At 29.6% G+C, this 22,777-nt stretch overlaps 1 protein-coding gene across 1 annotated transcript in view; it reads left to right on the forward strand.

Annotated features, from left to right (window-relative positions):
• LOC123269518 (neuroligin-4, X-linked-like) overlaps positions 1-22,777 on the forward strand; it is a 166,256-nt gene that overhangs the window by 130,549 nt on the left and 12,930 nt on the right. The window contains exons 6-7 of the mRNA XM_044735262.1: positions 14,703-14,898; positions 19,886-20,330. Coding sequence (XP_044591197.1) covers positions 14,703-14,898; positions 19,886-20,330 — 641 coding nt within the window. The remainder of the gene's footprint in view (positions 1-14,702; positions 14,899-19,885; positions 20,331-22,777) is intronic.

Here is a 22,777-nt window from a genome sequence, read left to right on the forward strand (position 1 = left end):
TTTACTTTCGACTGCAAGCGTGATTTTATATTAAATTTATATACAAAAATAATAATGTTTAACGCGTACATTTTTAATTGGTAATCGTTTTTCATGGATGATACCAATTTTCTGACTCATGCAATTAAAATACTTTTTATTATAGATTAATTTTCAATTTTACAAATGTTATTCAAGCACGTGGAAAAAATGAATTACTATTGTCGTAATTATTGAAATAATAATCCGCAGTGATATTTTCAACCGTAAATTAAGGTTTATATAAAGCTAATAATAATATTTGAAAATCAATGATAAATATAAACAATATTACATCTTTTGTTTGATGTAAGGAAAAAATATTTCAATACGAACAGACCGCAATTATACCAATTTAAAAAAAATTTTATCAAGGTTAAGCGCTATTACAGTTTTTTTTTTTTTTAATTTATTCAGCGTAGAAATTTATGACATAGAAGAATATTCAAGTCTCTAATTCTAATTAGATAAAGCAAAATTAGTATTTGTTTAAAAGATGTGTGAAAAATTTTTTTTTCATATCTCTCAACTTCTTTCGATAAATAATAAAAAATTGTGAGTCAGTGTTTATTAATGTTACATTTGTAATAACACATGTGTAAGATTTAGTGCACTAAATCTTTATCTGTCAAAAAATAATATCGTTAAAAGATGACATCACTGATAAGAAAAATATTACATCAGTTTTTTTTTTTATTTTTGTTAATAAAAAAAAAAATTTTATTATCAAGCAATTTTCGATGATTATCCATCAATTCGCTCTTGATTTGCATCGCTATTCTACTGCAGAATATTTACAAATTTATCAAAATTGCTTTTTATGCTTTCATATTTTACTCTATTTACATAATCAGCACTAAAAATTAATTTTCATATAAATTTTATGAAATTCACAGAATTCTTATGGTCATCATGTTAAAATCAAATCTGATTTCAGTTATTATAGTTGCTTAGGACGCCATATATAATATACAGTAATGTTGACCTTTACATAGCTTCACAATTCATGAGTTCAAAATTACAGTAAATATGCTCATATAATTTCCGTCAGGCTCCCATACAACAGCATTATACTAGCATACAACCCAGATCTAAGATTCCCGTTGTAACTAGAGACAATAATTGATTATTCGATCTTTGATGGATTCCCTGGATACTCTGTCACGGGGCTCCTTCATTATCCGTTGAAGGTCCTCACCCTAGCCGCGGTTAGTTATCGACGGATCACTGGGCGCTGTGGTCTAGGATGCTCGCGCAGTAACAATAAAAATTAACATAAGTTCCGGGGCCTAGAAAATAAGCGTTCCGCGGGTGGGGATAATTCCACACCAGGGGCAAGTGAAGTTGGCGCACCGAAAAGCGACATTGTGAAGCCGGAGCCCGAGACACCAGCACGAGATCTTGGAAAACAGATTTAATTCACCGTTGACTAAATCCCGAGCTACGACGCAATTAACCAGATCCGAGATACCTGATAGAGCTGTGTAATTTGGCGGACAAAATTTGCCTAGACCGAAGGCCACAGAAACGACAACGGAAGCCGAATTAAAAGAAAAGAAATCGCCAAAAATTTCTCAGGTACAGAAAATTTAACCTCGGTAAATTATTGCGTCGCTCCCGGAAATCCTAGGCACAGGCCAGGTTCCGTCTTCCAATCACCCTACTTGATTAATTAATTAATTATCCGAATTCAAATAAAATATCTAAATTATAAGTCGAAGTTAAAATTAGTTAAAATGGAATTTAAATAAATAGAAAATTTGACAAGTCGAAAAATTTCAAAATTAAAAATAAAAGAGGTTAAAATTAAAATTAATATTTCTATAAAATTGGTCAAATAAGTTCAAGTTAAAATTTATAAAATCAGAAAGTTCAATATCGACAAAATTGAGTTAAATTGCGTCATTCATCTGAGCGAAATTCTGTCGATTAAATTTATTATAAATTATAAATTAAAATAAAACTAAAGGGAATTAAAATTAGAGATTTATCCGAGTTAGATTGAAATTGATTAATAAAATCAACAATTAAAAATAAATTAAAATTTAAAATGAAAATTATTCATTAAAATTAACTTTGGGAAAATATCAAAAAAATTTTAAATAAAATAAAATTCTTTAATTTAGAAAATTACAATTGTCAAGCAGTAAATTAATTTATAAAAAATTACAAGCGTAAAATTGTCAATAGATCAAAATTGTTCGAAAACTTCGATAAATAAAATTGTCAAATTCCAGTGTGATAAGTTTCAAAAATAATGAACATAAAAATTTAGCCTTGGAAAAATTTAGCCAAGTTGACGACTAAGTCTCAAATTCTTACTGGAATGCAAAATAGACATAAGCCGATTATTCAGGCAGTTTGAATTCGAGTAAATTTTAATTAATCTAAAATTTTGGTTGAATAAAACGCTACTGTGATATTAATAACTAAGCGACCAAAATTAAATAAAATTATTTATCGAAGTCAAGTTAGGGACCGGGAAAATTGATTCCCAGGAAGTCATGTTGAAAAAAGTATTTAAGAATTTTAAAAATGATTGTTAATTAGAGTCAAGAGTGTGTTTGGATGAAATTATTATATTGTGTGTGTGTGTGTGTGTGTGTGAAAAATTAAATTTACATTATATACTCCTCGTTCACGGGCTGTCGAGGAGGTTAGTATTAGCAGGTTGTCGACTAGTGTCATGGTATCCTCCTCTGTCCTAGTCGACTTCAGGTTCCTTAGTCCCGTAGTGAGGGTCCGGGCGACAGCGAAAGGGCTAAGGACGGTTTGAACCTTGGGCAGGGGTCCGGGCGACCACCCAAGGTCAAATCTAGAGTCTTAGAGCGTGAGGGTCCTGTGGACAGCGCGACTTAGGTAGAAACTGCGGTATAGACGCTCCATATGAGGGTACCGTCAGGAATAAGCAACTATGATAGAAACTATGATATAGACGCTCCTTATGAGGGTATCGTAGGAATAAGAAACTATGATAGAAACTACAGTATAGACGCTCCTTCAGAGGGTACTGTTAGGATTAAGAAAATTTTTCGGGTATGTGAGTGCGTGTGAGAATTAAAATAGAATTTAATTATGTAAAATTAAGAAAATAAATTCATGATCAATGTCAAATCTACTTGTTATTATTTATGTCAAATTTTTATGATTTCTCTCGACCCTGTGATATCTCTCTTGCTTGGACCGGTTCTGGAAACCGTGATAAAAATTCCAGTGGCGCCCTTAATTATTAAATTTAAATAAAGGGGTGACCAAGGGACGGTACCAACCCGTTACAACTCGTTAATAGTGAAGCATTTATATCAGTTGAACGCGTGCAATATTACAGCTGAATCTCGCGAAATATGAATCTGGAAGCCCTAAATTTTTTAATTTATCGCGCAATATCTACACAGAATAAAACTAATTGATTCGAGGAAATTCTCTTCGAAATTTCGCTTTTGTTTCGAGATATTTAGTTCTCTTCATTCAAGTTATTCAATCGCGAATCAAAACCATAAAACTCTTGAATGAAAAGAAAACAATCTTTACACCAGAATTCCAGTCTTAAACGAAGAACTTTATTGTTTTTAAACATAAAATAGTCTATAGTTTTTTGGAATAACTTTTTTGCCGTTCACTTCTATAATTTAATTTATTGAAAACTTTCAACTTTTGAACCTTTAAAACAACCTCCAAAGACTGCATTAAAATTGGTTGATTTGTTCAAGAGACATCACAATTCAAAATTTTCAAATTTGTGTATGAAAATTGTATTTTTGAGCCTTCGAGCTCAAAATTTTGGAGCAGGAAATTTTTGTAATGCTTTGAGTTTAAATATAGCGGGAAGTTCCAGGGACGGCCTACGGGGTTAACCGTTTTTCAGATTTTCTTACGGTATTTTTCGGTTTTATAAGAAACTTTTTTTTAAACCAAGAATATAAAATTCTTAGAACAAAATGAAATTATTTTTAGTTGATCGAAATTCTCTTGATCGAAGTTGTAGAATTTCTTGAGCTAAAAAAACGAGTTTCAAGACAAAAAATTTTCGAATCAAGACATTAAGTTCTCTCAAAATAATTTTCGTATATTAAGTATATTTCTTTTGAATTAAGTAGTTTTTTTTCAGTATTTTAACGATATATTTCTTTGCTAAATCGCTTCGAAAAATATTTTATTATAAAAATTAGTAATCCAATAAATATTTTAATCCCACAGTCAGTTACCAAAATCATCCGTTCTGATAGCATCTCTATTACCTAATTAAATTACCCAATTCATAATTTCACTGAGTGACACAAATTTAATTTGTTCATAAGCGTTTACGTATTTATTATCAATAAATCCATTAAAATATGAAAAAATGCCATTAAATCTCATTAAGCTGGATCAATTTCGAGGATGACTGATGACCTTTTTATCACAATCAAACAATTATTTTAATTGAAAATTTATTAATCACTATTCCTGTCGCGGAAAAATTTAATCCCATTGTTACCATCATCATTATCGCTCAAAAAATGTTATCCGAGCGACAATCATCTCTGTTTTATAATATGTTTTATACAGTATTTACTTTAACGTTGCTCTCACTGGATTTCGTATTTGTAGATACATTTCCGCACTCGTAAAAGAATCTATTCTACCCAGTTACTATCCATGAAACGGGAACAAAAAATTCGCTTGAGGGGGTTGCCATACAGATAGTACCGGAAGTTTGTCATCCGTTATGCTTGTGTTTAAAAAACAAAGACCTTTAAATAAAAAGGATAAAATAAAAAATTCACTATACTAACATATCATGCATTCGCGAACATGAACTCAATTTTTTAACTTCCCGCTAAGAAAATCGAAGATTTTCAAAAATCGGGAAGTTATTGTTTTCACCCCGTTTTGCAAAAATCGAGTTTTCATCAGATCTCGACGTTTGAAGATCACAGGAAGCTTCCCTGACTCTTCTCACGAGGTTGTCGCGGTGTCTGTATGTGTGTGTGTGTGTGTGTGTGTGTGTGTGTGTGTATGTGTGTGTGTGTGTGTGTGTGTGTGTGTGTGTGTGTGTGTGTGTGTGAAAGTATGTGAACCGCTTATAACTTTTGAACGGCGCGGCCGATTTCATCGCGGTTGGTGCCATTCGAAAGGGCTTGACCAAACTTAGATTTTGAAAACTATTTGGACCGATTCAGATTAATAGATTTTGAGAAATCTTCAAAAAACTGAAAAAAAAATTTTTTTCAAATGTGGTTTTTTTGGAATAACTTTTAAACGGCTTGATGGTTCAATTCCAAAAACTCATCAGCTCTTAACCTCAAAAAACCACGTCGATCGCCACCAGTCCGGTCAAAATCGGTTGATTCGTTCGAGAGATATCGTGAACGAAAGAAAACCGAAAAAAGTGTTTTTTCGGAATAACTCCGAAATTCCTAGCGCGATAAATTCAAAATTTGAGATTCTTTGTGAGGCTAGAAATACAGCGTCGAATGCGGCCAACCGCGTGAAAATCGGTTTATTCATTCAAAAGTTATTGCGGTTTAAAAATTCAAAAATAGTGTCTTATCAAATCTCTATCAGACTTTTGAGCTCGAAGAGCTCAAAAGCATAGGAAAGCAATCTCTTTGAGCTCGGAGAGCTCAAAATAACCCATAAATTGTATTTTTAAGCTCGAAGAGCTCAAAAACGTCATTGGTGCAATTTTAAGCGCCTAAGTATTAAACGAAGGATTTTGGCTGCCAAGAAGGATTATTTAAAATCGAGGCTAGAACTTCATGGAAGTCCGAAGGCAATTTGGAATGATTTCAGGCGGCTTGGGCTTCTCAAAACTAAGTCATCTGTAAATCCGTTAAATCTTGATGTTGAAGGACTCAATGATTATTTTGTGTCAATTGGTGGCAGTTGTATAAGCGATGATTTGCTGCTGGCGGCGTGCATGTGTGGCGATGGTGATCAGCAGTTTACTTTTGTTGAGATTACTATTAGTGATGTTGAAAAGAACTTAAAACGCATTAGCACAGGTGCGGTTGGGCCGGATGGGATTCCAATTGGGTACTATAAGCTATTACTGCCATTTTGTTTGCAATCGATTGTGGACTTGCTCAATGCGTCATTGGTGTCATCAGAGTTTCCGAAGCAGTGGAATAGTATATTACACACCTAGGGAAGTAAAGTAAGAAATGTCTCAGATCACATGTAATTGTCGGCCGAGGCGAAGCCGAGGTTGACAAACATGTGATCTGAGGCTTTCTTATTTACTTCTCGTGGAGTGTATACTATTTTTTGCTCGACGAAGGCAGAAAGCGGCACTTTCGTTTAGTGCAGCGGGCCGAAAGTTGACGCTTTCTGCCCGTCGAGCAAAAAGATACATTTGTTATTCCGATACCGAAGGCGAAATCGCCAGAGCATTTCAGTGACTACAGACCAATTTCCATTCTGTGTTCGTTATCAAAGGTGCTTGAGCGCTGTGTCTATGAACAATTAGTCTGCTATGTTACGGCTAATAACTTATTAGATCCTTGTCAAACTGGGTTTCGTGAGGGAATGAGTACGCAAACGGCATTGCTTCGATTATGTAACGATATACGTGCTGGAATCGATGAGCGGTTAATTACTACTGCAGTGTTTTTTGACTTTACAAAAGCATTTGATAGTGTTGATCATTTGCTACTACTGATGAAGCTACGAGAGCTGAACCTTTCAGAGAGTGCACTAAGGTGGTTTCATTCGTATTTGACGTGCAGGCGTCAGGCGGTAAAAAATGAGGATAATGTCTCGTCATGGAAAGAGCTGACTAGTGGAGTGCCTCAGGGGAGTGTGCTTGGACCGCTGCTGTATGCACTGTTTGTTTCGGAGCTTGGTTCTGTGATAGACTGTAAGCATATATTTTATGCTGATGATCTAGTGATCTATGTTATTAGCAAAATGGAAGGAATTGGACAGGCAGTGGATGGGCTGAACGCTACGATTGTGAAAATTGAAGATTGGTGCCGTCACAATCGGCTCAAACTTAATGAGGCTAAGACAAAAGCTGCTATTTTCGGCAGTCGGCAACATGTTAGCAGTCCAATTTGTCAGAATGCACCTAGTGTGCTCGTAAATGGAGTGCCTGTTGTCTATGTCTCCACTGTCAAGTATCTTGGTGTTCTCTTAGACAGTACTTTGTCTTGGCATGACCAAGTGGTATCTACTAGCCAACAAGCGATGAGTTGTCTTGCTCGATTGAAAATGAACAGTAAGGTGCTAAGTGCTTCAATGCGGAGAAGACTAGTTGCTGCTCTGATATTGCCTATATTTGATTATTGCAGTGCTGTATTTACAAATATTTCGGGGACTTTGCAACTTAGGCTCCAGCGGAAGTTCAATGCTTGCATCAGATTCATATTTGGAGCTCGGCGGTTTGAGCACATAACACCTTACAGGAGGAGACTTGGATGGTTGACGCTCCGAAGTAGGCGTGAGTTTCTAATTTTGAGTCTGGTGTATAAAATGCTAAATATGCAGCATCATAAGTTGTTGCATTCGAATTTCAAAATATTGCTTGATGTCAGGGGTCGTGCTGAGCGTAGAAATCAAGTTCTGCATCAGCCTGCCTGTAGGACTGTTGCCTATGAAAATTCATTCTTGTTGACTGCAGTGAGGGAATGGAATCAGTTCCCGAATGATCTTGTGGCCGTGAATTCTTCAGCTGAGTTTCAGACGTTGTGTTACAAATTAATTTTTGATAAAGACATTTGAACTAGAGAGTCAATAATAATAATAAGTGTTCATTTACTTATATGATTAAAATGTTATTCAAAATGGTTTCTAATTTTGTATTCAGATTACTATTTAATTTTGTATTCAAATTACTTTTTAATTTTGTATTCAAATTACTTTATAATTTTGTATTCAAAGTACTTACTCACTATGTAATAATACTATTAAATATCTACGGCCTTTAGGGAACGTCAGTTCTAGGGCCGAATGTCTTCAATAAAATAAATAAATAAATAAATAAGTATGGAATTAGCGGGAAGTTACAGGGATGGCCTTCAGGGTCAACCGTTTTTCTAATTTTTTTTCATTGACTATACAAATAAATTTTCGAAAAATAGCTTTTTCGAATAGTTTGTAATTCTTTACCATTAATTTATTTTTATTAAAAAAAAAAAAAATAGGAAAACGGTTGACCCTGAAAGCCATCCCTGTAACTTCTCGCTAATTCCATATCTAGGCGCTTAAAATTGTACTTATGACAAAAATACAGTTTATGTGTTATTTTGAGCTCTTCGAGCTCAAAAGTCTGATAGAAGTTTGATAAAATAGAATTTTTTGAATTTTCAAACCGCAATAACTTTTGAATGAATGAATCGATTTTCACGCAGTTCGCGGTATTCGACGTAGTTTTTGAAGCCTCATAAAGAATCTTTGAGTTTTAATTGATCGAACTAGGAACTTCGGAGTAATTCCAAAAAAACATTTTTTTCGATTTTCTGTCGTTTACGATATCTCTCGAACGAATCAACCGATTTTGATCGGATTAGCGGCGATCGACATGGTTTTTCAAGATTAAAAGCTAATTAGTTTTTGGAGTTGATCGATAGAGCCGTTTAAAAGATATTCCAAAAAAAACCACATTTAAAAAAAAATTTTTTCTCAGTTTTTTTGAGATTTCTCAAAATCTATCAGTCCGAATCGGTTCAAATTCACAGGAAATCTAAGTTTGAGGGAACACTTTGGAACGCTATTTGGTAGGTTCCGATCAGTTTGGTCGTTCAAAAGTTATAAGCGGGTCACATACTTTCATACACATACACACACACATACATACATACATACATACATAGTGACATCGCGGGGGTAGTCAGGGAAGCTTCCTGTGATCTTAAAACGTCGAGGTCTGATGAAAACTCGATTTTTGCAAATCGGGGTAAAACCAATAGCTTCCCGATTTTTGAAAATCTTCGATTTCCATGGCGGAAAGTTAAAAAAAAAAAAAAAAAAAAAAAACTAATTACTAATTTTCGATAAACTATGTATTCTCTCAATCAAGTAAGTATACCAGAACTGTGGTCAGACATACTTATTTTTTCTTGAATCGTGCTCATGAAAAAATTTTTTGATATTTTTTTAATAAAATTTTTTTTCAATTTTAGTTATGAGAAATGCAATTCATAAATAGATCAAATTCAAGCTGAATAAATTTTTTAAATTAACAAATTAATGAAACACAAAAATAAAAAGATACGTTAAGTGAAAATAGAATAATTTGAAACAGATTAAACTTTAGACATAAAAACGAAATCTAAAATGTCCCTTACTAGTTTCATCGATGTTTTATTTTATAATAGATTTAAAGAAATACTATCTAATGCGCTTGATTCCATTTGAAAGCTTACACTTAAAGCTTGGAAACGCTTTCACAGAAAATGTTATATGATTCTTTTCCGTCAGAATTATCCGAATCACAAGTAAAATAAATAATCGTCTTTTCTTAGCTTTTAAATCTGATAAAGTAAGAACAAATTGTTGCAAAATACTTTCAGTTAAATAAGAATAAAAAAATTCAGAGCTTTCGAGTGTTTTGTCGAAATTCAAGTTGCTATTCATTCGTACAAGAAAACCTGGAGGATAAATCAGTTGAACTAAAAGAAATTTATTAATGTTTGTTTTTCATTATAAATTTTCACAAACAAAAAAATACATCTTACATTTTTTCCGAGTGAATTTGAATGAGATAAAATGAAATAAAAATTTATCGAAAAACAATAAACAATGAAAAAGTTATTTGATAGCGAAAAAAAAAAAAATAAAGTCCGTGTTTGAGAACATTTGCTAGGAAGACATTAAATTCTCAACGTCTATCGTCCGAGTATAAAGCACCTGTCGCCAATCTCTGTGGCCATTACTACCAGAGTAACATCTTGTAGGGGCGTTTCTCTAGTCAAGGATCTGTAATATAATACATAATATAAAATTCTAAAAAATGCAATTAAAATTCTCAAATGCAATATCTTCAGTAGCTACAACTGTTGTTAATAATAACAGAATTGCCTTAATAAATACAAACAAATATGTGTTTCATGCTGTTTACTAAATTTAAAATCTGATTCCAGCAAAGTTATTATACTATCACACGTCTCACAAGCATTGAGATTGCTTTATTGTAACTAAATTTTTACCATCTGATCTTTGCACATACTTTATTGCTCTACGAAAAAAAAAATTTTGCTTGAAACAAATAAAATAATCAGGAAAATCAAAATAATCTTGATTCAAATACAATTTGGCTAAAAAAAACCAGTTTTGTAAAAATTTAATGAAATTTTGAAAAATTTGCAGAAACTTTTCTGTTAGTCGACTTATCTAAACTTTGCAGAAAAAGTCAATAAAAGTCGCAGAAGGACACTTTTATTCATCCTAAAAAAAATTCGGTAAATTCACGATTAAAACTTTTACATTCACAAAGCGTGAATTTTTCGGAACTTTTTCACGTACGAATAGCCATTCTTTTAAAAAAGTATGAAATACACAGAAAGAATGGTTCACTTGAACCAAGAAAATATTTTTCTTGCTAATTATTTTCTTGGGCGAAAAAAAAATTTTTTTTTGACACAAGAAATTTCACTTATTCCAACAAAATTAATTCTCTTGCTTCAAGAAATACGTATCTTGATCCAAGACAATTTATTTAAATCAAGAAAATTTTCTTGTTTTGAGAAAGTTTCTCTCTTGCTCCAAAAAATTAAATATCTCGATAATAAATTTTCATTAATATTTTTATTGACAAACATGTCAAATGGGAAGATCAAATAATATTGAATCATTTTTTTTCATTCAATATGTGTAATTGCGTGCTAAAATAATCTCAAATGGGTATCAAATATTCAAGAGAAAAATTTTCTTAAGATAAGAAAATTTTTTTCTCAGCTGGTAGGTGGCGCTGCTTCGCTAAAGTATCTAAAAATTTTGATCCAATATAAAAATTTATTGTATCAAGTATTTAGGATAATTTGAATTAAGAAAAATTACTTCCACCAAGAATAGAATTTCAAGAAAAATTTTTACTTCGGCCAAGACAACTTAGGTCTTCCTTCGGGCACCCGAAAATTTACTTGAGCCAAGAATTTTACTCTCCAGTCAAGAAATCTTTTTTTCTGTGTATTTTTCACACATGTTTATTTCGATGTGAAGTAAAAAAATTATGAAAAAATAAACATATTTATTTTTGTCTGCCATCTTTAATATTTCGAATTGATCGAACTCTCAACTAAAAATTTGAGAAACGAAGAAGTGTAATAAATAATTACAAAAAATAAATTTCATTAAGGAGGTTCGAGCGAATCTAATGTAAAAAATAATTTCCAATTTTGAGCTTTGAAATTAAGTATACTTATAAATAAATGCGTCATTCATATAATCCCTAAATTTTAAAAAGATTTACCGTTTAGTGACTTAGATATTAAATTTTAAAAATCACGTATTTTATCTCCTTATACACGGGCTCTTATGGCGGACAAACTTTTGTCGAGACTAATTATTTATTTCAATATTAATCTCCCAACTTTAACGGATAAAAAACTATACACAAGAAACTTGGATTATTGCAAAATATAAAAACAATTTAATAATAATACATTACCGATATAATTTTTGAAATATTTAATGTCAAATTTTATGTTTGTAACTCGTTTATCGTCAGCTATTTATTCGAATAAAGATTTGACAACATCGCGTGAACAGTTGAGAAAAAAGAAAAGGATAGAAATATAGTTACAGAGAAAGAAATGTTTAACTCACACACTCATCCACGTCTCTGTTATGGGTATAATCAAGCGCGCTATTGCCAAATCTGTTTATTTATTCCGGCAAGTAATAAATACCAAAGTCATTTTATTACTTTACTTTATTAAATAAGTAAAAATCATAAATTACTAAATTATTAAATTATTTTAAATTAAAATAAAGAATTTTGACGAATATTGGGAAAACTAAAATTAAAAAAAAAATTTTAATACTATTTTGACTCATTAATTACGCTTGAACTTCCTTAAACGTATAATACCGATTCTTAAGCATAAATTTGATTCACCATAATGAAAGAACAAAACCCTCTTATCTTTGAAGTTTTATTCCGAATAATCACTCGAGTTACACAACAGCGCACTCCAAAGTTATTAACATAAACGGTTGATAAGAAGAGCATTCCAATATTTTTAAAAAGGTTTCAGGAAGTTTTAAAACTATCTTGAGTATTCTGAAATCTTGTAAATTACTTTCCCATAACCAGAAAAAATTCAAAAGTTGTAAAATCTTTTTAAATCATGCTTCTTGAAAACAATTAATTGTTCAGAATAATAATAATGTAATCTGTATTTTGTCATCATAATGTTTTGAAGAAAAATTTTCTTTTTTCAAACACTTTTCAATATTACAATGTAACCCTTTATTTCATTCATTTCTTATTCAAATTTTCCATAAAGTTTTTATCAGACAACGAACAGCAGTTAATTAAATTTTTTTATCTTAAATAATAAAAAATATAGTTTTATTTACTTAAAAAATATTAATTTAATAAAACTTGATTTATTTTTTTAACAATTAAATTTATTTAATATTCAAATAGAAAATATGTATTGCTTAAATAACGGAATAAAAATAGTAACAGTAATAATTATTTCTAACAACGCCAAACGTCCAATATCTATTTTAACGACAGTAAAAAGGAGATCGTTATACTGAGACAATAAATGAGCTTTGCGATATTCCGTCTATGATGACATTCCCTTTACTTTAGCTCTCATTTACTTTCTCTCTTGCTCCCCAAAAGTTTGATTTACTTTCAATCCCCGGAGGAAAATTGCAAAGTTACTTCAACAACTCGATTTTCTTCTACCTTACCTAGCGTTAGCTTCATCAGCAAACGTCTTTCGTCGTTATCCTCGGTACTTAAGCTGCTGCAAAATATCTTCCCTGGTTTCTTTATTATACCCATGCTGTATTGTTTCGTGTTTATTATTGATTTCAACGCTTCTCTACTAAAAGTGATGTGATAAGTGAACGAGTTTTCAATTATCGCTCTCTTCAAAGACCTTTTCAATACTTTTTTATACAGATAATAACTTTCTCATTGTTAAAGATTCATGTAGAAAAATATATCTCTATCCAATGTTTAATTTTCAAAGTTTAATTAATAAATTTATAACTGATAATGTTACCATTATAGTAAATCGATTTATCGTTAATTAGATAAAATATTTCTATACCACCGTTATTATTTTTATAAATATGTTAGCTGATTTTTTTTTCAAAGCGTGCACGTGAATTTAATTTCTCTCTTAACTAAATATATTTCTTGATTTTTATGAAATAGAGTATTATGGATAAAATATTTTTATAAAAAATTAATTAACTTTTTTATGAAAATTATTTTAATTTTAACAAGACAATTTTAAATGTTAATGGAAGTCTAAATTATTATTTGTCGGTAAATACACTGATAGAAAAATTAACTTAATTAAAAAAAAAAAGATAATCTTTAACGTACCTAATTTTTTTTTTTTTTTTTTTTTTTTGAAAAATTCGATTTCTTACTTCAAAAACTTTTCTGTTTGATTCTTACTGGTCGAAATTTTTTCTATTCAATAAACTCAACAACTTGTTTTTCTATGAGAGTATCATTTTTCAAATATACAGCTATAGAAATTCAACTAAATTATTTCCAGTCTATATTTTAATAATCAAAAAATGAAATTTATTATTTTTTTAATAACGAAAAATTTATAAATTTATTTCTTAAATTGCATCGGAAAAAATTTTGATTACGTATTATAAAATGTAAATATCTAGAACAGCCCCCGGGAATTTTTTATGCTTATAAATGGCTAAATATCTGCAAAACTAGAATCATATATAAATATATATATAAATATATATATATATATATATATATATATATATATATATATATATATATATTTATATATTTATATATGTATAAATGCATATACCTTTAAATTAATTAAAAATACGACTTTTAGTGTTATTCTCTAGCGGATTAAAATGGTAAACTTTTTTTTCAATTGAAATGTGTGAGTTACTTTTCTATACAAATATACCTAAAAGCTTATTTTTGTTTTAGTCATAAATTGTAATCAATAATAAAATAAATACAAATACATTTTTCAATTTCATTTTATTTATGTTATTTATTACTTGTTTTTCATCTTTACCAATTACATAAAATAACACAAAGTATTAAATGTTGAATTTTTAAAGATTTTTTTATATTAATTATTAAATTACATTTAGAAATATTGCAATGGGAAACATTTTTCAAGGGTAATAAAAGAAATATAATACACATTTCATCCCCGGATTTTTTTAAGATTCAACATAATAAGAATTTTTTAACACTGAGTAAGACTTTTTTCTTTTAAAAGTCTGTAAACCTGTGAGGATGCCTTTTATCTTAAAAGCAAAATTGAATATAAAGAAAAAAAATAAGTAAAACACTTTAGCGCAAAAACGCAACGTCATATTTCTCATCGACTTATGACTTATACGTCAATATAAAAGGCGAGATAAAAGACGAAAGCTCTATTCATTCATTTTTATGCATTGAAGTACAAATCCTTTGAAAAATCAAGCTCTAAAATTTTTTTAAAATATATCTATCTTTTTTATTTTTTCTTTCAGAATAGAATTATATATAACGATTGTTACTGTATGAATAGGTTTGCTGCACAGAGTAATACTATTGAGTGGCTCAGCTCTAAGTCCTTGGGCTTCTGTACACGATCCTAATAACCTCAGGCGAAAGGTTGGGGAGCAACTTAACTGTTCAATGACCAACGACGACGAGGACATTGCCGATTGTCTTCGTGGCGTACCACTGCATGTGCTACTCAACATTGACTTACCTGAAATCAAGTAATTACTCTGTTTCTAATTAAAAAAATTGATACTAGTATAATTTGTTTATTAATTTATTAGAAATATAGTAGCTTAACTCTTATCATGTTTAATGAAAAATTTATCAACATTCCTTAATTCTTTTAACCCCTGACAAGCACACATCTAAATCGTATACCTCTTTAGGCATTGAGGGTGAAAAGTACCCTACATATTTCATTTTCAAATATCTTGGTTCCTAATAAATATTAAATTAATTAGTGTCGTTAGTGTGTATGCCGCGTAACAGTATTTTTTATTTTGTTGAGGAAATTTTTTATGAAAATTATTTTTATTCTGAGTAATTTTTTTTTTTTCTGAAATTATATTATAATTTTTATTATAATTATTATTTTTATAATTATATTATTTTTATAATTATAAATAACAGAAAATTTTTTACTAGAATCGTAAATTTACAAGCATGTATTCCTAATAAATATTAAATTAATTAGTGACAATTAAAATAGATAAAAATATTATCGAAGTTTAAATATATACAAAGAATTATAACGAAATAAAATTTTGGGGTGGGTACTTTTTACCTAGTGTGCTTGTCAGGGGTTAAACAAGGAGCTCAAATATAATATACTAGCTGTTACTCGCCCGCTCCGCTGGGCGCTTTTATTTATAGAATTGCATTTTTAGATCTAGACTTGAAATTTAATTAGAGTATTGTTTTGACTTGCACAGATTCCTAATTCTATCGAATTGGCGTGCATCTTTTATCCATGTAATTATTCTAGCTAATATTCATTGTAACTTTCAATGTGCAATCATTATAACATTCCCGTGTCTTTCTTACAAAAATGAATAATAATTGATATGAAAAAAAAAAATTTGTAATGAACATTGAAAGTTTCAGTTAAAGAAATTGCAGGTCTCATAAGTGAACAAATCCGCCTAGTATATAAAACATAACCAATAGAATTAAAAAATTTATTTTAAACAAATGATAATCAAATAGAATAAATTTAGTTACAATAAAAATTCATTATTTCTAAGTCAAAAAAATATAGGTTCCGGATCAGTAATCACCAACATATCATATACTAAAACCTTCTCCGAAACACGCTGTATCTTATGGTATAAGTATTATTCCAATCAGTTCAGTAGTTTTCGCAGTATAACCAGACAAAAAAATCGGCTCTCCATTTATTAGTATAGATTATAGTCAAAGTGTGTACAGAAAAAAAATGTTCTTGAATCAAGTATATACTTTTGAAGAACTTAATGTTGTTGATTTGAGTAGAAAAATTTTTGAACTAATAAATTTTTCTTGATTTAAGGAAATTTTACTTGATTCAAGAATTTTTCGTCTTGATTCAAGACAATTACCCTCTTCAAAATTATTTTCTTGATTCAAGAGTTTTTCTCTTCAGTGTGCATAGTGACGGATTAAGGAAAACTTTCAAAATTTTATCAATTACTTAATATGCTAATAAATTAATTAATTTGATTCAAAATAGAAATTTTTAAACCAAGAACATAATTTTGAAAAATTTGATTATCTAGAATCGAGTATAGAAAAATTCTTAAATTAAGTAAAATTTACTTGAATTAAGAATAATTTCTTAGATCAAAAATTTTTCCACTTTATTTTAGTTTATTAAACTCTTCAAAATTATGTTCTTGGCTCAAGAATTTTTCTAATTAATCAAACTAATTTTTTTATGAGTGTATGCACGCAAGCATATGAGCATATTTATAAGAAATTTCAAAATTTTATAAATCAATTTCTTAATTAAGATGCTCGTGTACTGAAAAAAATGAATTTGATCCAATAAAGATTCTTGAATCAAAAGAATTATTTTGATGAATTTGATCGTCTTGACTCAAATAGAAAAATCATTGAATTTTATTTAATTCGAGAACTTTTTGTCTTGATTCAAGATGATCAAACTTTTAAAGTGATTCGATTGGTTCAAGAGTTTTTCCATTCATTTATTTATTAAAGTCCCAATAGCAGGTCCACATAATATTTGCATAGAAGAATATTAGACGAATAATTATATAAAATTTAATTCTTTTCAGTCCTAGCACATTAGAAAAAAAAAACTTAAAAATTTCATTGATTTATTTCTTAATGGGCTTATTTTAATCTATAAATTAAAAGTTGAATTAGATTTAGCAAGTAAAAATATTTGAACTTAAACTGCTGCCGTTTTATTAAAAAAGAGATATTATTCAGTTGTAAAAGATGAATGAAATGAATATTAGAAAAAGCTGACCTACCTGCTAACTCTACCAAACATTCTGAGTTTCTGGTGCAGGTATAATGTAAAATAGTATGTGCACCAAGCGAGAAAATCCATAACTACGTTTTTACCTTCTTTTCGCCTTTACTACTGTATGGCTCAGATAAGACGTAATGTTTGAGTATACGTAGTCTACTCCCCTTAAAAATTACTAAATCTTGTTGTTAAATGCCGAATAAATTCTCATTTATTTTTTCACGTGAAATCATCACAAGCTTACAAATACTTACAGATATTAAAATGCAGAAAAATTGTAGAAGTTAAAAATTACAAAAAGCGAAAACAATGAACTATAAGCAGTTTTACAAAGATTATAACTTAAGTATGCTAATCATCTGGTTCAATAATCCTTTATAGAAGCTCATCACAACTCATGTTCATTTCTCTTGCTTGAATTAAATCCAGTAAGTCTCGTGAATTATACAGCTTACTTCAAAAGCAAAACTCTCACATGATTAAGAATTCCGTTTCATGGGGTTTTATACTAAGTCTCAAAGCCATCTTCTTAATTGTAATTAGAAAATTAATTTCTTGGAGTAACTTAGAAACTTATTAATTTAACCAATCAAAATTTTCTAATTAAGAATCAAAACTTTAATCCTTTCAAAATATTTAATATTAAATAGGTTCATTCCAATATTCTGAAAGCGTAAAAATATACACAGATATTTATATTAATACCTTATAGACTGAGAGAAAAAATTTCTTTTAAAAAAGTGGGAAATGTTGTGAGAAGAAATTAATTTGTTGAAAATTATTAACAACTTTATTTTTTAACTGAAGAAATCAAAAATTTTTTTACAGTAACTTTCTCGCTTTGCTCGACCGATAACAGCGTACTCGGTTTTGTTGAGAATGTATTTATAATCTCAGGCGAGTGTCATCACTTCAAGTTTATTACCAAAATGCCAACCTTTGCGGATTTGTATCGAACAAAATTTTTTGTAATAGCAATGGCGAAACTCGGATTTGAGAGGATGCAAATAAAATTTTATTCGTTTATGAACTGTCACATGTAAATAAATGACAAACTAAAATATTAGAAAATTGTTTACAAGAATCAACGTCGCAATAGTATATTACATACCTAGGCCAGTAAAATAAGAAAAGTCTCCAGATCACATGTAATTGTTGGCCGAGGCGAAGCCGAGGTTGACAAACATGTGATCTGAGGCTTTACTACTGGCCAAGGTATGTATACTATTTTTCTGCTCGACGTAGCCGGAATGTGGCAACTTTGTTTAGTGCAGCGGCCAGAAAGTTGCCACTTTCCGCCCGGAGGGCAAAAGATTTTTTCGATTCATACTCTCCCTGGTGGCCAATTGTAGAAATAAACGAAACTAAATATCCTATAGTGCTTTTTAGCATTCATGCGGAAATGTAGAGACAGATAGAGAGCGAGATGTGACTTATCGATACGTGTGCGTGAAAAGTAGACTCAACTATAGATGTCCAGATATCATTCATTTTACCCCTCCTAACTATAGCTCGAAAATCCAAGTTTTGCGGTTGGTATTGCAAAAATTTTAATTTCTTCAGCTAAGAACTAAAATTGTTGAAAATTTTTAATAGTACATTTCTCACCGAGGGCAGGAAAATAAGAAATGTCTCAGATCACATGTAATTGTTGACCGAGGCGAAGCCGAGGTCGACAAACATGTGATCTGAGGCTTTCTTATTTTCTGCCCGTGGTGAGAATACTATTTCCCCTCGACGGAGGCGGAAAGCGGCATTTTCGTTTAGCGCAGCGGGAGGAAAATTGATGCTTTCCGCCCGGAGGGAGGAAAAACAAATTAATTTTTTATTTAACATTGCTCATTTTTTCAAAAAAAATTTTTTTTGCTCGACGGGCAGAAAGCGTCAACTTTCGGCCCGCTGCGCTAAGCGAAGTTGCCCCTTTCTGCCTTCGTCGAGCAAAAAAATAGTATACACTCCGCGGGAAGTAAATAAGAAAGCCTCAGATCACATGTTTGTTGACCTCGGCTTCGCCTCGGCCAACAATTGCATGTGATCTGAGACATTTCTTACTTTACTTCCCTAGGTGTGTAATATACTATTTTTCTCAGTGTAAATTATATTTAAAAAAAAATATGTGTGTGTACCAAAGTATACAGGTAAGAAGTGAAACTTCTTTATGACATATCATTTTTTTACTATTTACAAATTCACAGAAATTGGGTTGATAAGGCTTAAGAAAAAAAATTTTTTCCGTATTAAATTAAAGCTATTTTAGTATTATAGACATGCATACAAATAATATGAGTAATTTATTTTATCATTGCTCTTATTATAATTATTGTATTTCATGAATTATGATCGCATCATTATTACCATTGTTATCATTATTTAGACTCTGCCATTACTAATCTAAAAATTAGTTAATCAGCTTACAAATATTATATAACGAACTTTAATATTCATATTTCATGTAATAACTTAGTAAAAATAATTCAAAGCAGATATTTAATAACTTACTCAATTACACAAGTTATGAGTAAATAATTGGAATTATCTACTTAAAGTAATACAATTATATGATGACAGTTATTATTGTAGATATGCAATGATATTATAGAAGTCAAAATGCTATAAAATTTCTCTCATACGTCAATAAAGAAGTTTCACTTCAAAAATAATCGTCAAATGCTGATTTTCTTATCCACAAATATTTAAAAAATATTGAAAACTGACAAAAAACAAAATTTCAGATTCATGCCACGCATTGGACCAGCATTGCCAGTAGATCAAAGCAATCCAGACCCAGCGATGGATATGGAACGCGCAAGCGATGCATTTATTAAGGTCCCACTTATCCTCGGCGTAACGACTGCAGAGGCTTACCTAGATTTCAACGACAATGAAATACAATTTGGCTTTGAAGAGAATCAGCGTAATCGGATTTTGCGAACGTACATCAGAAATGCATACTACTATCACTTAAATGAGATACTGTCAGCTGTCAGAAACGAGTATACCGATTGGGATAAACCAATAATACATCCAGTTAATTTAATGGAATATACCATGGAGGCTCTCAGTGATGGACATACTGTAGCTCCGCTCATGAGAGTTGCATTTTATCATGCGCGACGTGGAGCTAATACTTACTTCTATCATTTTAGCTATCAATCCAAAGACAGCAAATTTCCTCAGGTAAAAGTTTATTTTTTTTTACCATGTTATTTTAGTAATTTATCAAAACATTTAAAATTGCTACAACTTTTCTTACAATTATGTTATTTTTTTTACGTCTAAATAAATAAAAAAGTTTTCACTGAAAAAAATAACATTCGCAACAAATTTAAAACTTACAAATAAAGTGGTTTAGTCATAAAAAAAGAAAAGAAATAAAAGTAACCATTAAAGAAGGAAAGTATTCAAATGAAGACTTTCACACACCCAAATATATATATATATATATATATATATATATATATATATATATATATATATATATATATATTTTTATTCTTAAATTTATTTTTTATTTTTTATAGAGGTTTAACTTTTCTTCGATGAATAATAGATACTTCAACGGTAAAGTTAATTCAGAGTTTAAATTGAATTTTTTCTGAAAAAAAATAAATCCACTCGGAAGAATTTTCTGTTTTAGAACACTCTGATTAATATTAGCATCCAGATAGTTATCGCGTGAATTCTCTTTAGAAAGAATCGTGGTAAAAAAATCTTTAGAATTTTTTTTTTTGTGCTTAATAGCCTAATTCACATTTTTTCATTTTATTCCATACATTTATACTTATCTTTATTTATTCTCATGTCGGCAATAAAATACTCATAATTCAAATATTATGAAAATACAATTTTTTTCTTTAAAAAAATTAAAGTATAAAATAAGATTCAAAAATTTATTCATTCATACTGTGATTATAAAGTTCATTGAATACTTTTAATTATTCTCCATTTATTTAATATTCATAAAATGAAAATTTTTAAAAGTACAAACTAATTAAAAGTTTAATTATCACAATAATGGTACAGATAATACGCGTAACTTAATACAAACTGTTAAATTTGTCAAGCAAGACAGTTTCCATGCTCGATAACGATGACTAAACACTCTGTAACTAGAAAGGAAACTTATGCTAGCAAACGCTTTCAACTGTAGTTATACTCAAGTTCAAAGTTAATTCCATGCTAGGAAATTGGCAAGCTAGTGATAATAACTCTACCACTTCGTATTATTATCATTTTAAAAAAGTTCAACTATTTCCGATAATATATATTTATAGTACTCATAAACCTTTGCGTAATTTACATTTTTATCATTTAAATCTTGTCATTTAATTACAATCTATATGCTTAAGATAATGTGGAAACTTTTGTTTTCGGCGTATTTATGTGATAAAATGGTTTTTTTTTTTCTTTTAATTTAGTATTATTGGAAAGGTGTTGATCTGAATTTATGTTTTTTCAAGATCCTGTATGATCTTTAGTGGTAGTTAATTTATTATTATAAGTTATCGAATAGTTTTAAATAAATTTGAATTTTGCGCTAAGATAACATTTTTTTTTCTTATCAAATATCAATCCATAAAATTAAAATAATAAGAAAAATTTATATATATTTTTATTTTATGGTTCATTACCTATGTCAAGTTTTTGGAGCACTTTTGAATAGTTTGTAAGTTCTATAAATTTATTTTGCGATATTTTCCACTAAATTACGAATAATTGATCGTGTCTTAGCAATATTTTTTTTTTAATTTAGTTAAAAAGTACCCAAAATGTATATAACGATTAATAATATCAAAAAATCATTAATCCAAAGTTTTTTTATTTATAGTAAGTATTAAAAGATTTATATTAATAAAATTTATGAGAAAAATAAATTGTCAGAGATTAAAGGCGATCATTTACACTATTTCAATACAACAAAAATGAAAAAATGACGGTATAAATTTATAAATAACAAAACTGTTTTATTTACTGTATTTATTTTTTTCATTATTATGCAGAGTTTATTTCGTTGTACTTTACAGTGTTTTGTGATATTATCAGAAACAGAACTTTATCGACTGGATTTAAAGTTGAGTGAATAAATCCATATCTTAACTTATGACCGCATACCAATACTTTGTTTGATGCTTTAGTGACACGTTTCATATCATACAACACGTTTTACGGCTTGTCAATGCCAGGAAAGAAGTTTTATAACGACTTTAGTATTGATTGAAGTTATAAAATTTCAGCAAAATAAGATAGCATTAATAATGAAAATATTAAAAAATTGAGAATAATAATTGATGACGAACAATGAATAATTTATTTTTTCTAATCATAATATCGTTTCAAGCGAAATTTATTCATAGCAACCCTGTGTGGTGTGAGACATTGTGCTTGTCAGTATTTGTTGTCACAGAATAAAATTAAATTTTTTTGTCGAGTTTAGTAGAATTTAAAATTTTTCAAGCGGAAAGTTGAAAGTATATGTGAAAAATTTTATTCTTAACTTTAAAGAAAGTGTGCGGGCTGAAGATAAATAACGAGAATTTTTTTCTTTGGTACAACTATTTTATCATCATAAAAAACACAGGTTTACTGGGCATAAAGGTTCTGTCGATTCCGAAAAAGTGGATGTT

Source organism: Cotesia glomerata, linkage group LG1 (genome assembly GCF_020080835.1).
Source record: "Cotesia glomerata isolate CgM1 linkage group LG1, MPM_Cglom_v2.3, whole genome shotgun sequence".
Lineage (NCBI taxonomy): Eukaryota > Metazoa > Arthropoda > Insecta > Hymenoptera > Braconidae > Cotesia > Cotesia glomerata.